General features: G+C 47.9%; 3 protein-coding genes across 4 annotated transcripts; 1 reads left to right on the top strand and 2 right to left on the bottom strand.

The window, feature by feature from the left end:
• Positions 1 to 286: 286 nt before the first annotated feature.
• On the bottom strand, positions 287 to 2,344 carry Wfdc9 (WAP four-disulfide core domain 9). Its single transcript, XM_055595933.1, has 3 exons — positions 2,266 to 2,344; positions 1,037 to 1,178; positions 287 to 317 (listed from the first exon to the last, which is right to left on the bottom strand). The coding sequence occupies exons 1-3, from the start codon at positions 2,342 to 2,344 to the stop codon at positions 287 to 289; spliced, it is 252 nt and encodes an 83-aa protein (XP_055451908.1).
• A 6,208-nt stretch (positions 2,345 to 8,552) lies between these two features.
• Positions 8,553 to 10,303, top strand: Wfdc10a (WAP four-disulfide core domain 10A). 2 transcript variants are annotated; one of them, XM_055596242.1, is made up of 2 exons: positions 8,553 to 8,679; positions 9,512 to 10,303. In XM_055596242.1, exons 1-2 carry the CDS (start codon positions 8,586 to 8,588, stop codon positions 9,793 to 9,795), a joined length of 378 nt encoding a protein of 125 aa, XP_055452217.1. In that variant the 5' UTR covers positions 8,553 to 8,585; the 3' UTR covers positions 9,796 to 10,303. The 2 variants fall into 2 exon arrangements, with proteins under 2 accessions (XP_055452217.1, XP_055452216.1); XM_055596241.1 differs by having other exon boundaries at positions 8,565 to 8,679; positions 9,515 to 10,303.
• Positions 10,304 to 12,763: 2,460 nt separating this feature from the next.
• On the bottom strand, positions 12,764 to 15,883 carry LOC129668147 (protein WFDC11-like). Its single transcript, XM_055595932.1, has 3 exons — positions 15,787 to 15,883; positions 14,606 to 14,748; positions 12,764 to 12,787 (listed from the first exon to the last, which is right to left on the bottom strand). The coding sequence occupies exons 1-3, from the start codon at positions 15,881 to 15,883 to the stop codon at positions 12,764 to 12,766; spliced, it is 264 nt and encodes an 87-aa protein (XP_055451907.1).
• Positions 15,884 to 16,386: the final 503 nt, after the last annotated feature.

Genomic DNA, 16,386 nt, shown 5'->3' with positions numbered 1-16,386 from the left:
GTGTCCACCCATCAGTGTCCCATCAGTGGGATGGGAGCAGCTGTTGGCACTTGTGGGCTTTCTAACAAGAGAAGCACTCGTCTTTAATGGCGTACAAGAACCATAGAGCCCTCGTGATGCCATATCCATTTATTTGACAAAAGCTTAAATGTCCTCTGACTGAAGACATCAAAGAAAGGACAGAGAGGCCCTCGGCTGGAGCAAGTGGCCCTTCAGGGACGCCAACACCATTCCTCCCAGATCACAGCCGCCCCGCAGCCCACACCGGCAGTGGCCCACATAGACACTAGTGTTTCATCAGGCTTTTAAAGGGTTCTCTGGAAGAGAGAAATTAGATCGTTAGACACCAGTCTCTCCGGGAGTAAATTCACGTCTGAACAACAGTACCTCAAGCTCCAGAAATTCTCTGTTACGTCAGGAGTTACCCTTTCCAACATCAACTCTCTGTGCCAACAAGATGGCTCAGTAGATAAGAGCACACGACAGCAAGCCTAAGGAGCCAAGTTCGATCCCAAAGACCCCATGATAGAGGGGACAGCTCTCACAAGCTGCCTTCTGACCTTCACACACACACACACACACACACACACACACACACACACTGTGGCATACATATGTGTACATATACTAAATAAATAAACCTGAAAACAAATTAAAGCAATTTCTCCCAAAAGGTTTGCTGATTGGCAGCTGGATTCAAGGTCTTCTGGGGTCTAGCCGAGAAAAGGTGATCAGTTTGTTTGGATAGAGGAGGGACATATGAATTGGTGGGTGGTGTCATATGAGAAGCAAAGAGTTGAATGGTAGTGGTGGAAAAAAACAAAACACAGACGGATGTCACTGCCTTGATTTCTGTGTAAATGGTAATCTAGATTTGGAGATAGGCGTTTCCTTGCTTTATTTGACTGTTTCTGTGAGTGGATTTTAGATGACCTCAGTCTTCTGCAACTCCTAAAGAGTGGCTTGAAGAGTGAACAAGGAGCAGAATTCGAGTATGCCCATGCCCTCATCCTCCCCCGCCCCCAGGGCCACTCACGCATTGTCCAAACAGATGTTTCCACAGTATGTCCAGCAGCACGTGTGGTTTGGGCTCACACAGTTCTGCACCTTCGTGCACCTTTTGCCACAGAACCTGGTCGGAGGCTGTACCCAGCACTGATCGATTTCTGGGATCTTGTCTGGAATTGAGATGCTGGAGGTTGGCAGAGTGTATTTACTCAGGACGTGAAGCAGAAACCCTTTCAGACTGAACCAGCCCTTCTGGAACTCAGAGGCCCCATGTCAGGAAGTATCTCTGCCGTCCATGAAAACCCCTCCAGCTATAGGCAGTGTTTCTACGAGAGAGCATCCCTGCACGACATACTTTTCCTCCTCCTGTGTGTTACCGAGGTACTGTGGGATTCTGGGTCCTCAAGGACCAAATTTATACTGATAAGATCTTAGATTTCAGAGCCTGCAATCTTGAGTTCTAAATCCTATACCCAACTTGCAGAATGGGAAAACTGAGCCAAAGACGGTAGGAACCTCACCTCCTACTTTTCTATTTGCTTCCTATTGATAGCCGCTGAAGTACGCCCCATCCCAATCCATATACTCACTGTACTGGTACTTTTCTGCTCAGTCCTTCCGTTGCTCTCACCACCTTAGCAGGCATACATGATTTTCTAAGGTGCCCTCATTTGTTTGTGCCGTTTTTCAGGCTCAAATCACGATGGTGATATTAGTCATCTATGTCTCACCTCACCAAAGTGCAGAGATTTTGAAAATATGGGCTCAAAGGGAAAACTTGGTGTTACTAATTCCTCTCAATGATTCTAACTGAGCTGGTCAGATAGAAAATCGGATTTCCTGGTGCTCTGTGAGGTATAGAAACGGCTCTGTTCTCTTTCCAGGTACCTGGTATTGCTTTCAGAGACGCAAAGGGAGTTTGAAGGCACATCAGACTGCAGGCATCCACTGTAACGAATGTCTCTGCTTAAGGATAGCTCGGATCTTCTTTCAACTGTGTACTGTGTGTATGTGTGCGGTGTATGTGTGTGAGCGTAGGCAAGCATGTGCCACGACACACATGTGGAGGCCAGAGGGCAACTTTTGAGAGTTAGTCCTCTCCATCGCAAAATCCCAGGGATCAAACTCAGGTTGTCAGTCTCTGACCTCCTGAAGTCTGTCTGGTTTTGGAAAGCTGGGCCCTAACCCAGCCGTGACAGACACGCCAGGGATGGGCAGAGCACCCCGTTGTCATGCTATGACTGTTACCATGTTTACCCCTGAGGCTTCCCAGAACATGCAGAAACACCACAACTCCATGGACGGACACTGCGAGAAGGAAGATCTGGAGCCTCATGTCAGACCTCGGCGGTTGCAGGAAGACAAATCTTCACCCACTGCCGCTAGAAGCAGAAAAGACATGAAGGCGCGCTGGGCGAGGAGGACTCGTGGGGATGCTATCCCTTCCTGCCCCTTCCTTGGCCCCCACACATATACCAACTCCCTCACCAGCCATCATTTTCCTCACGCTGCTTCCTGCCTCTCGTGGCATGGCCCTTTCTGAGGTTGCTTCTTTTTAGAAGGTACTGCTCCCCTTGAAGAGCAGAGCAAATCCTTAGATTGTACGATTTTTTTTAAAATACAAAGAGGAAATGGAGAAATGTCAGTAGTTCCTCTACCTGATGACCGCCAGCCAGCATATGTGCCTACTTATGCATGATGCTCGATATTTTACCAAATTAGATAATCAGGGGTCCTGATAGTTTGTCAAGAGACATCTGTTATACGTTAAGGCTCAATAACGTGGGGGCGGGGGGAGTGTGTGTACAAAAGTAGAAGTATCTTTGTTTTCTCAAACACGCCAACATGCAGTGTTTTAGTCATTTTTCCGTGTCCTGATGACACCGCTGTGCACGGCTAGAGCCACCTTGCACTCTGCTCTCCTTTCTGTTTTAGTAACCTGTGCATGTGTGCGTGTTTGTTTGTTTGTTTGTTAGTTTTTTTAATGCCGTTGTGTATTGTTAAAGTTACACATTCTAATGCCCTGCTCTTCCGCTCCTTTCTTGTTCAATTCGTACCTTGGTTCCGGGTAACGTGTAGAAGGCAGACTTGGTTGAGTTCCGGAACCCGTAACTGGGCAGCAACAACTGTCATCACTCTCTAACATAGTGTTCGTCAGCCACTCGAGACTATTTAAATTCACTAAGTCAAGTGTCAGTTTTCAGTGATTTCAGACTTCAATAGCCACGTGCAAGTTAGAGCCGTTACTCTGACAGTCCATAGGACACAGCCATAACCATTAAGTGTTTTCCTGACTGGTGGATATATGCGTGCATCTACCAAAAAGCCTCTGCAGGAAAGCCAGGGTAACGCAAGAGATCGTTAAAGGGCGAAACCGCAGGGCTGAGAGGGAGGGATGGCTCAGGGGTTAGGATCACATACTACTCTTCTGGGAGACCTGAGTTCAGTTCCCAGCATCCATGTTAGGGGTTTTACAACACCTGTAACTCCAGCTCCAGGGGTCTGATGCCCTCTTCTGGCCTTGAGGGCACCTGAATTCTTGCGTGCATGCCCCTCCCCCACCCGGATACACTTAATTAGGGAATAAAATAAAACTCTTTGGAAGAATGAAAGATAAAGTTGCCCCAGGTCTGTGTCCATGCACAGAAACATGCATACCCATGCACACACATATATACTCATGTATACACACACACACACACACACACATGCAACCATGCCCGAGGGACATGAAAGTTATGAACAGTCATGTTGGTTGGCTTCCATTCCTTTTTTCATAAGTTTTTTATTTTATATGTATGGGTATTTTGCCTGCATGTATTTCTGGTGCTTTCAGAGGCTAGAAGACAGCACTGGAGCCCCTGGAATTAGACTTACAGTTATGAGCCACCACGTGGGTGCTGGGAATCAAAGCAGATTCTTCTGGAAAAGTGGCCAGTGCTCTTAACTGCTGAGCCATCTTTCCAGCCCCATTCAGCTTCCATTCTAAGATGCTCGTGTCAGCTCTCCAGGCTTCTCCATTCAGAACCCACAACCCACTATCTTGCCTCAGTGTGGCCAGATGATGGAGATGAGGTTTTTAAGACTCCATGTGCCACTGGGCAGTATTCACACCCAAAAAATGCAGCTTCATTGTTGAGGTGGGGGGTGGGGTGGGGGCACTTCCAGAAATCTCACGGCTAAGTTACTTGAAATAACACAACCAGCTAGCAGCGTCGGGCTGTCCATTCCCTGAGGATCTGGGGTGGGGCAGGGGGTCCTTCTGATCCCGTGAAACCACCACTACATGGCAACAGGTGCACAATATGCTCTACCAACCGCACACAGGCTGGGAGGTGAGACGAGAGCTCACCGGGTGAGTACGGGCGTAGACGGTAGTGTGGAATTGGGGTGCCTCCTCCCGCATAAAGGACAAAGAGGACGTGTAAAGCGACTCCACCCACTGAAAGCCGTGGGTTCTTGGAAGCGGTTTGTTTGTATTAAAATATTGCCCTAGACTAGAGTTATTAATCTGTTCATTGAAGGGCATCATTCTTTTTTTCTTTTTTGTCTTGATATTTCACTTGTATGTGTGGGTGTGGCTGGGTGAGCACAGGTGTTCCACGCAGATGCCTGCAAAGACCATGGAGGACAGACACCAAGTTTCCCCAGCTGTCTGGTGTGGGTGCTGGGAACCCGTCTCAGTTCTCCTCTCTGCTGAGCCACCTCTCCGGTCCTTCACTATCTGTCACTTACCCTTCAATGATGTCATAAGTGTGCAGGATGTACCTTGGTCATATCCACCCCCAAGCCCCGCTCCCACTCCCCTGACCCGTCTCCCCGCCTCCACGCCCTCCCCTTATCCTGGAGTGGAGAGGACCCACTGAATCCAATCAGTGTTGCGCGCTTGAATGCCGAATGGTGACTATCCACGCAGCAAACTCAGGAGCCTAATGGACACGGACCATGCGGTATACAGAAGACAGGAGTTCACAGCGCTCCTTCCCACCCTTCAGATCTTTCCTTCCGTCAGCCCTTCCTTCCATAATGTTTCCCGAGTACTGACACAGATGTCCCACTCAGGGCTAGGCACTCCATAGTTACCTCTTCTTAGCGCTTTGACTAGTTTTGAATCCCATTACACAAGTCTGTCTGGCCAGTGCGGAAAGCAATACAGATCTAAGATCACATTCTTTTTTTCTAATTAACTTTTTATTTCTTATTTAACATATATGTACTTCACGCATGTTTGTGCACAAGCAGAGGGCATCAGATCCCCTGGAGCGGGAGTTCCAGATGGTTGTGAGCCACCCACCTGTGAGTGCTTGGAATGGAAGGAACTCCAGTCCTCTGGAAGAGTAGTCTGTGGCCTTAACCACTGAGCCACCTCTCCAGAACCCTCCCATCTCATTCTTACTTTAACACCTGGGTCTCCAAAAGGTTCTCAGGATCCTGCTGATGCCCAATTGTCCTCCCTTGCACACTTCTAGTGTTGGAAATCATCCCGGAGAAGGGAAGCAAGATCTGCCCCAGTATTTCCCCTTTCAAACTCAGAACGCCTCTCACGTTCAGTTTTGGTTACCTGAGGGGAAGTTTAGAAAACGGAAAGGCCTGAAGTCACCATAAAGATTTCGACTTTAGTAAAACCACTAATGCCCCAAACTGCAAATCCTGGGTTCTTCCAACAGTGTAAAGAACAGGGCTAGGCGAGACTACAGGTGACAGTGTCATCTACATGACCTTTCCCTGTGGGGTCTTGGATAGATCAGTCACGTCGCCTCTTCTTCGGTTTTCTTACTTGAACAAAAAGGACACCACTGCCCTTTTCACGGGAGTAATATTGATGCTGTTCCAGGTGGCAGCTCATCTCAGACAAAACTCATGCCTCAAGACTCTCTCACCACACACACACACACACACACACACATCCCCTACAGACACTTGTGAAATGAACTGACAGCGCCTTTGTCCACACCCCCGGGGACACAGCACAGGAGAGCAGGCGGGAAAACCAAAGTCCGGAAGCTTAGGCGTTACAGTGACTTCTGGGGCAGCAGAGCATTAAATTCAGCCGTCCCACAGACTGCTTCTTTGGCATTCGTCCATCCTGAAAGCACTGGACCGTGTTGACACAGGCGTGACCCTGGGTGGGCTGGGGACATTGTATGCCTGCTCTGCAGCTCTAGTGCAGAATTACTGGGCTCAGCCACAGGAGGGAAGGGAGTCAGTGGGACCTGTCTGGGTTGGCAGTGGTGTTCTGAGGAACGGTCTCACTCTGTAGCCCACACCTGCCTGGGACTCAGCGATCCTCTCGCCTCAGCCTCCGAATGTTAGAATTTACAGGAGCATCACACCACACCCAACTTTGGGCCACGATCTTTATCTTCGCGTGCTGCTCAGCTTCGATTCTCCTTTGATCGTCCAGAGTACAGCCGCCTGCCACAAATGCCCTCCAGCGAAGAAGCTGGATAGGAAGGGTTTTTAGAAAGCTAGATAGCCATCTAGCAAAGGAAGGAAATGGAGCCATCAGACCTAGAATTGGAATCTTGCCACAGAGTTGTTGCTTAGGTAAGTGGAGACGTTTGTCCACCAGATATCAAAGAACAGCATGCTAGAACCTGGAGAGAGGGCGCAGTGGGCAAGAGAGCTTGCTGTCCAAGCATGGGTTCTGAGTTCGGATCCCAGCCCTCACAGTTAAAAAAAAAATCCTAGCAGTACCTCACATGCCTGTAATCCCAGTGCTGGGGCACATGGACAGAAGGGTCATTAGTTCTCGCTGGCCACCTGGCCAGGTTGCAAACTTCAGGTTCAGTGAAAGACCCTATTCCTTGGGGAAAAAGCAGGGAGTTACAGAGCAGGGCACCCAATGTCTTCCTTGGCCCCTCCACCACACACACATACATACACACACACACACACACACGCACACACACACACACAGAGACAAAGAGGTCAAGCACTCTCAAAGAGCAGACTCCTCTCAAACTTGGCCTACTGGATTTCTTTATGTAGATGTGGGAACAATCCTTCCAAGACTCCACACACTTGGCTAAGGAGGATGAGCCACTACAAAGACAGAGGCCAGGGTTTGAAAGACCCAAATCCAACATTGCCCCTTGGGGCACATTGAGGGGAAATTGGTGAGGAGGAAAAAGGTACCTGCTATGGTTTGTAGTTTGTTCCCCAAAGATTCCTGTGCTGGAGTGGTGATCCCCAGAGAAGCAGAGTAGTATGCTAAGAATGATACAACATTTAAAAGGTGGGGGCCTAACCAGAGATAGAGAGGCCTAACCCAGAGGGTGGGGATGGAGGGAGGGAGGGAGAGAAACAAGGAGGTGTACATATGGAGGAGGGACTAAGGATTCAAAGGCAGTGGAAAGAGAGGGTTGAGTATGGATGGGATCAATATACACTTATATACAGGTGTGACGTTGTCAACAGATGAAGGAAAGATAGTTTGAAAAGCCAAGAACAGAAGTCAGAGTCTTTACTGCACTGTAAAAGGAGCTGGGTATGTCGAGAGGTCTCTCCTTGGCCCTCCTAAGTCTGTGCTCAAACCTTCCTCGTTTGCTCCCCACAGACCCACTTCTGCAGAAGAGCATAAACTAGGGCAAATACTTGACAGTGTGTGTGTGCATGTCTGTGTGCATGTGTGTGTGTGTGAGAGAGAGAGACAAATTTAAGCGAAAGGAGTGCAGTTATGGAAAGGTGTTTGGGACACAGGTACACAATTAAGTAAGAAGGGTGGAAGGCAGGAAACAGAATGACTGAGCCAAAATGCGATTCTGTGTGAGGTGCCTGGAGAAGCTGAAAGATGACACAGCGAAACAGGGCTGGGGCTGGGGAGGTGACTCGGGGGTTATGAGCACATGCTGGTCTTTCAGAGGACCCAGGTTCAGTTCCAGTGCCTGTGGTAGGCAGTTCACAACTCTAGTTCCAGGAAATCGGACCTGATGTCCCAGTTGTCATGTGTGGTATACACACACGCACACACACACACACACACAAGTGAAATAAGTAACAATGAGTCTATTGTTGTTACTGGTGAGACCATAATCTTAATTGTTTTCTTTTTTCCATAAGATCATTTATAACAAAAAAACAAAAATAAGTTGTATATTTTTCTTTGTGTATGTAGTGTGTGCATGTATGTACATATGTGTTTATGCTTGTGCATTCACATGTGGAGGCTAGAGGCGGACGTCAGAGTCTTTCACCGAACCTAGGACTCACAGGCTCAGCTCCAGGCAGCTCAGAAGACCCTGGGGTCTTCCTGTTTCTATCATCACTCCCACTTCTGGCTTGCAGACGTTTGCCTCCAGGCCAGCTTTTACATGCAGATGCTTTACCAAAAAAGCCATCTCCTGAACCCTGAATTATACATTCCATGAAGAAATTATGTTAACAAGAAGAGAGGGCTGATGATGAGAAAGGAGATAATCATTTCCGAGAAAAGCCACCCAAGAACAAATCGGGCAAGAGGAGGGAACACGTCGTTTACCGCTTTGTCCAGATTTAGCCAGTAGAGGCAGCAGAGAGCCCTCATCCTGCCGTGAGAAGTCCAGACCAGATCTAAACTCATCGCTCTGGTCACAGTCATGTCCAGGGCTCTGCTGCTCATTCTTGGCGTTCTGCTGCTGCTGCTATCGCTAGCCCAGGGAGGGATCCGCAGGAAAAAGCCAGCATATGAAGGTGAGTGTTGGATGAGGTGGTATGTGGGCAGCAGGCAAGGAGGGACTGCGAACTGATTCAGAAGCGGCATGCTGCATAGCTCCTTCTTCAGGGTACTGTGCAGGCTCGGAGTGGTTTCCAGCAGTAGACATAGTGATTCCCCCCTTTCCCCGCAGAAACAAGTAGTGGCGAAAGGGGCACCGTGGCTGAAAATCCGATGGGCAAACAAGACAGTTGTTCTCGATTGATGCATATTTGGAAGGGCTAACTATACACAGATGTTCATGGAGGAGTTGGGGGTGGGGAGGATAGTGGAAACGGGTGAAGGAGCAGAAACAAGAGACATAAAAGAGGGAGGAAGAAATTGCCTTCTGGTGTTGGGGGTAGGGGCCGGAGGGGGAAGTAAAAGGTAAACTTTGAAAGGGACAAGATCCTGGAAAGAGTGACAGCAAAGAAAGCCGAGAAAGGCCAGAGGCTCATCTGTTACCCCGACGGACCCTGCAAATTCTCAAGAGTTGAAAGAAGGGTCTGAGAAATGCCCAGGTCTCTGCAAGCTGAGTATCAGTGGACATCCCACAGAGATGATGTCATCAGGGCTCTCTCGACTAGGAGAGACTAGTCCTGGGTTCGGGACTGAGGAATAGGAACAGAGTACCCAGACACTGATAGCTCAGGAGAGGTGATGCGATCAGCACGGGGCACGGGATCTAACACAACTCATCGCCAGGACTTGGTGAGTGACGCAAAGAGGGTTGCCCGGGTGAGAGTGCTCAGCACACCGAACGTTTAAGCCTGAGAGGGAGTCTCTCTAGGCAGCCACTCTGCTCACCTACCTGGTCTCGTTCCTTTTCAGTAGAACGAGGCGTCCCTGTCATCAAGCCGTGTGAGAGAAAGCCCAAGTTGTATCTGTGCCAACGCCACTGTGAGGCTGACGAAGACTGCCAAGCCAATAACATATGCTGCTCCGCCACCTGCGGGAACATTTGCGTGAACCTGTTGGATGATTCAGTGTGGGAAGAGCCCCCTGCTCTCCCTGAAAACTTCTATCCAGAGGGTCAGTCCTTCTCTCAGGTCATCTTTGACGATGTGGTGTTTCCGCCCACAGCCACTTCAAACTTATCAGTCTATATCCAATGAAAACCAATGGCGCCCCCTATGTGTGCCCTTCCAGGGTCGGGCTTTTCTCTCTCTCTCTCTGTCTCTCTCTCTCTCTCTCTCATTAGTAGTTTGCCTTTAGTGACATGGGTAGGCCAAGCATGGCAGGGTCTCACAGACCGGAGGAGAGTGTTTCCTCTGGACTCTTCGCTCAGGTCTCTGTCACATACCTTCACCAAATCTCCAGTTGTTCGTCCCTGTTGTATACGGACACACCAATGCTGGGGCCTAGTTGGGAAGTGAGACTCCAGTGGTTTTATTAACTGAATGTTCTCCACCAACCCCAAACTACCCTCTTTTAGACTCTTCTTTTGATCCGCAGACATGTCAGAAAGCGGTGAAACAGGTGATTTGTACTGACATTACAAAAAAAAAAAAAAAAAAGATTTGGTACAAGGTGGCTCCAAGCTCCTGCGCTGATTAAGTTCCTGTCCTGACTTCATTTGATGATAAACTGTGATGTGGAAGCAAAAGCCAAATAAACCCTTTCCTCCCCAAGTTGTCCTCCAGTCATGGTGATTCGACGCAGCAATGGGAAACTTAACTAAGACATTTATCAATGTTTCGTTTTTGAAAGATGACCGAATGAGTTTGGCCCTACCTGATATTTATAGATTTCCCTGTGTGGACTGTGTCACCCTCCTAATGTTGAATGATCTTTTCTCCTCGTGTGAGAGTTTGTTGGTATGTTGTCTGGAGTTTTGCATCTACTCAAGGTAGGGTAGGGTAGGCTCAGGCTCTGTTTAATTCTGGAACCTGGGATCATTCAGATTTAGCCCAGAACCAAGAGAACTGACTTGTAGCGGTGTTACCTGGTGCTGGCCTGAAGCTGTGTATTTAGATGAGGGTCTAGGCAATATCCAGCCTGGATACTGGTTTCTCTGGAGCCAGCATGGAAATAAGATACATAAGTGTAGCTGTGTAGTCTAGGTTCAGCTCTGGAGTCTAGAGATAGGCTTGGAACTTGGGTCTGCTAGAATATGGGATTGTCAAGCTATATGGCTTAGGGGCTGTGTGTGTGTGTGTGTTCAGGTGCCAAACTGGTATCTAAGGCCAGGGCTGCTGAGATGTGCCTGAAATCTACAGCCAGAGAAAGTAGCTTAGATCTTTATGAGATGTGCCTGAAACCTATAGCCAGAGGAAGTAGCTTAGAACTGGGTGGGCCTGCATCCTTTCTATATGGAGACAAGCCTACACAGTGGGACCAGAGGTGCTACCCCAGTACATAGGGGTGAGAGGGTCAGCCTCATGCTGGTATGGGCCTTATGCCTAGGGAAATAAATGGTATTGACACTGGTCTAAAGCCTGGAGTTTAGAATCTAAGTTGGCCATATAATGGACTGGGGGCTGGCCTAACACAAGCCTGAAGCTTGGGGTCTTTGGGGTTGGCCTGGTCCTACAGAAAGCCCAAAGAGAGTCATCCAGGATGCCCCAGTCCTTGAGATATGGTATCTCCTTAGTGTCCAAGGTAAGTTTAAAGGCTCAGTCTGAAGTTCCTGGCCTTGGGGCAAAGGGCCTAGCCTAGCATGCTGGGAGACTATAGGAAGTATTTTTATAGGACATCATGAAGCCTGGGTCCACAGTGCTGGCCTAATGACTAGGCCTTTGCAGGCCAGCCTGGTCCTAGGAGCAGCCTGGGATGACTGCCAGCATTGAGGAAAGTCTCCAGCTGTTGATGACAGCCTCCTTGTAAATGCCCCCCACCCCAATAGTTAGAAACCTGGCTCCTGTCATGTGCCAGTTACTCATTCAGGTGTTTGTTTTGTTTAGTGTAACATGAAAAATTACCTCCATATACCTAAAAACAAATATGAAAGACCTGCTCTTTAAAAAAAAAAAAAAAAAACCGTAATAAAATGAATCACTTGGCAATTTCTCACATTAAAATGGTACCTGAGAAAGTTCACAAAAGTAGCCTGTAAACTCTAAGACACCTGGGTGGCAAAATCCCTACAATTAGGAGTTGTAAGAAGTACAGTCAAGAGTGGGAGAGGAACCTGGTGGGGTGGTGCACCCCTTTAGTCCCAGCACTTGGGAGGCAGAGGCAGGAGGATCTCTGTGAGTTCACAGGCCAGCCTGCTCTACAAAGGGAGTCCAGGATAGCCAGGGCTGGACAGTCAAGGCTGTATAGAAAGACCCTGTCTCAAAAACAAAAAAAAAAAAAAAAAACAAATAAGCTATAGTGATAATTCTGGAATTTTGGCTTCTTTTTTAAAAATCACAGAAATATTATAAGAATATGTTTTCATTTTAATCCCAGGTGTGAGGACACAGGGCTGCTTCAGCCTGTGTGAAACAGCTGACTATGATTTGCCTCGTGCTCTAGCAGAAGTGTGGTTTTGCCAACTGCAGTTTTTGTGACTATGTGATGTTTGGAATTCTGGGAACTTCTCAGAGGGTATATGTAATACTAGGCCCCAGAGAGGTGGTATTGATGGTTATTCAGGAGAGTTGGTTGCAGCTTTCGTCGTGCTCAAAGAAGAAACAAGAAGAAAAAAAAATTAGATTCAAGGATCTCCAGCTCTCTCTCCCCTCATCTCTCTTCCTCTCCTATCTGGTGATAAGGGGTGAAACTGGAGCCAGGGAATAAAGGGTGGGAAAAAGAAGAACCCATAGTGCAGCAAACACTAGCTTCAATAAACAAACAAAGAGTCGGAGAAGAACTTTGAAAGAAGGGACTTGGTGGAAATTTAAAGGAGCTAAGGGGTGATAACAGGGTGACTTGAACAAAAAGCATGGTGTATAATATGAACGTGTAAAAGAGCAGATAATTTTTAGAGCAAGGTATTCAGGGAGAAATAGTAGAATGATGTGAAAGGAAAGGAAGGGAACACTGGAGCCTGATAGTAAGTGGTTTATTTTTCAAGTATGTTTGCCTTTTTACCCCCCCCCCATAAACACAGCATTTCTGAAAGTAAACTCCCCCACCCCCTGTTCTGTGAAGTCAGGGTCATTTCTTTCTTTCAAAAAATTTCTGTAAAAGAGAAAGTTTAGATTCTTAGAGATACAGTGTCTGAGAAACAAACGTTCAGCTCCAAGCAGTGTTCCTGTTCCCACCGGCTGACACACCCCATGTCCCATACCATAGCCTGCCAGCTTCTGGGCAGAGGAGGCCCCGAGTTCCTTGAGGAATCCCGCTGAGCTCAATATGTCCACAGAAAAGTGGAACTGTGGAGTCAGTGGTTAAGAACTAGGAAACAGGCATTTAAGAGAGGCAGGCCAGCCGGTATACCCAGCACTGGGGACTCAGAGGCAGGTAGTGGTCTATGAATCTGAGGCCAGAACGGGCCACATATCGAGTTCCAGGACAGTAGGGACTGTTGGGAACAAGCAGAAGAAACTTATTCTAAGTACCATGATTTCGTTTTCAGACTCCATTTAACCATAGGGAAAAACTAAATTCAAGGTCCCAGGCCCCTTAGGGGAGCTGGGATCTTCCCGGTGCCTGAACAGCTTCTGTTGTAAGAAGACAGTTGCTGAGTCCAGCCATCTCAAGGACAGCTTCTCTATCTTGCTGGCAAGCTCATGTTCCCAAGCCCAGGAACAAATTCCTATCCCACTTCTTCAATTTTTTTTCCCCAACTGGTAAAGAATAAAGAAATTGCTGTTATCTACACCAAGATACAGAAGTTCTAAAAATATTTTACTGTTCTGCCCTAATTAACTAAGTGCAGCTGGCCCACTCCTTCGCTGCCTTATCACTCTGAGCTCTGGACCAAATGGCCTTGGGGCAGGTGTCCTGGATCAGGCCCAGTCTCCAACAGATACTCCCTTGCTTAGCCGGTAATGTCAAAATACAATTGGATAACCCTGCTGCTCACCCCACCCCTACCCCCCACCCCCGCTTTGTGTTCCCACCTTTTAAAAATGTTAAAAAGTGTTTTCACAATCTCCCTTCTGAGACATGGTTCAGATTCTGAACCAATGCCTCCCAGGGCTCAGAAAACAAAGCTTGTTTTAAACTTCTGTATCTGAAGTGAGTTTTCTCAGCCTCCACCCTGAACCCAACAAGGACTGCATAGAGAGACCCTGTACCACTGAATTGCAAATTGCATTACTGATTTGGGACCTTGATCCCTCTCCTCTCCTCCTTCTCCTCCCTTTCCTCCTTCTCCTCCCTCTCCTCCCTCTCCTCTCTCTCCCTGCCCCTCTCCCTCTTCCTCTGTGTGTGTGTATATCTACATGTGTGTCTATGCGTGTCCACCTGTTTGTGTGTTGATCTATGTGTCTGAATGTGTCTTTGTGTATGTGTCTATGTATGTGGTGTGTGTGCATGTTTCTGGGTGTATAAAAACCTATTTGTGTGTGTATATGCCTGTGTGTTTATTATATCTGGATGTGTCTGGGTATGTATAAGTGTATGTCTGTGCATGTCTATAAATGTCTGTGGGGAGTGGATGTGTCTATGTATGTCTGGGTGTGTTTGTATGTTTGCGAATGTCTCTTCATGTCTGGGTGTATCTAGGTATGTCTGTGTATATGTTTCTCTGTGTGTATGTGTGTCTGTGTGTATAAGTGCTCTTCTGTGTGAGGGCCTGTGTCTGTATGAGTGTGTGTGTACATATGTCATGCCAATCATATGTCTGTGTGTGGCCCTGTGTCTATGTGTGTATATATGTATGTATGTGTGTGTGTGTCATGTGTGGGCCTGTGTCTGTGTGTGTGTGTCTGTGTCTGTGTCTATGTGTCTGTCTGTCTGTCTGTGCCTCAGATTTGGGCAACTGTGGTCCTCTGTTGGGGAATAACCTCTTAGGAAAGGGGTCACAACATCCCACACACATCTGCAGCTCACCCCAATTTCTGCACAGATGTTTCCACAGTAGGTCCAGCAGCATGTGTGGCCTCTGTGTACACATTTGAAAGTTCTAGAACACTTCTTGGCACAGTCATTAGCTTTCGGCTGTCCCCAGCACTCCTCCAGTAACAATTCCCCCGCTGAAATTGAAATTGAAATGGTGAGAGGCTAACAGAGACACACAGAGCCAAGCGCCCTAAGACAAGCCCTTTCTGAGTTTAGGGCTTTTTCCTAGAGTCTGAGCCCCATACCCCTGCCAAGGTGTCTCTCTTCCGTGTTCCCTCACAGAAAAGTCATTGCCTTTGCCTCATTCCAATTCCTGGCTCAAGGAGACAGAATATGAATGAGCATTCTGATTTTGTTTTTGTTGTCTTGAGATGGGATCTTGTGTAGCCTGGGCTACCCTTGAACTCACAGGAAGCTGAAGATGTCCCAAAACCCCTGCTTCCACTTCCCAAGGGCTGGGATTGATTATAGACTCGCTCAACCGTGCCCAGCTTGAACCGGGCTTTTTTTTGTTTTGTTTTGTTTTGTTTTTTTCTACACTCCTTTCTTGCTGACTGCTCCAGGACACGTGTGTGGAGGTCAGAGGACAGCTTTGTGGAGTCTGTTCTCTCCCTCCGTGTTTACATGGATTCCAGGGATCAAACTCAGGTCCTCAGACTTTCGTGGCAAGTGTCTTACCCACTCCACCACTTTACTGACCTCTCTCCAAATGCTTCTCTCTCTTCATCCCTTCCACTGGGTAGATTCTCCTCACAGGAGCCACAAGTTCCCCCTACCAGGACTCTGTGTCTTGTCGCTTTCTAACAGATATGTTCTTCAAGGTGTTAATGAAAGTATGAGTCTGATGAAACAATGGGTATTTGATAGACACCCATTTGGTTCTCATGAAAGGAACCACAGGAGTTCTGTGAGTATGGAGGAGGAAGGGAGCTCTGCACTGGCTCTCCATCCTCAGAGGCACTGGGAAAAAATATTCTGTCTTCACTGCTCATGGTATTTGGATGAACACTGCTGTTTGGGAAGTTTCCCAGCTGGAGAAGTCCTCGGGTTCTCCAGTGGCTTATCTGGGAAGGGGGAGCCTCAATCAAAAAGTCGAACATGACCCCTACCCCCCTTGTCCAGAAGTGAGCACAGCCCCTGCCCCTGGTTCACAAGGCGTCCTCAGCACCTACGAGCATACTTTTGCTTCCTCCCTCCCTGGGCCAGTGGCGGCAGCAGCAGCAGCAGCAAGCACAGGAACACCACAGAGGGGAGTAGTGAGTGCTTCATGATGTTGGCCTCGAGCAAGTAAGCCTTGTCTGGATAGGCCTTGTTTTTTTCCTTCTCAGCTGCTGATAGAGATCAGACATATAAGTTAGGAGATAAAGATATTGCTTGTAGCTCTTCATCTAGGGGCAGGGCCTTGTAAGAGCTCCCTTTTCCACGCTGGCATGCCAATCAGCATTGTCACCGTGCTGACTTTGTTTACTGGTGAGGTTTCCCTCAGCAGTCATGCGTAGAAGACACTCTCTTGCAGTGGACATCCTGGGCCTCTGGCTCTTACAGTTTGAGTTCTACCTGTTCGCCTCCAGTATTCTCCTTTGCACTTTCATGTCTCGTGTATTCTATTACCTCCCCCACTCCTTTTCTTTAGAACCTCTTTTTCCCTGCTCATGGCTTCCCTTCCATTTTTACGACCTACCCACACTTATTCACACATAAATGCACGTAAATAAAATGAGAATCTGGGCCAGAGAGATGGCTTCATAGTTAAAAGAACTTCCTGCTCTCCC

Source organism: Psammomys obesus, unplaced genomic scaffold, assembly GCF_907164565.1.
Source record: "Psammomys obesus unplaced genomic scaffold, mPsaObe1.curated_primary_1811, whole genome shotgun sequence".
Taxonomy (NCBI): domain Eukaryota; kingdom Metazoa; phylum Chordata; class Mammalia; order Rodentia; family Muridae; genus Psammomys; species Psammomys obesus.
This window is presented reverse-complemented; position numbering and strand designations above follow the sequence as displayed.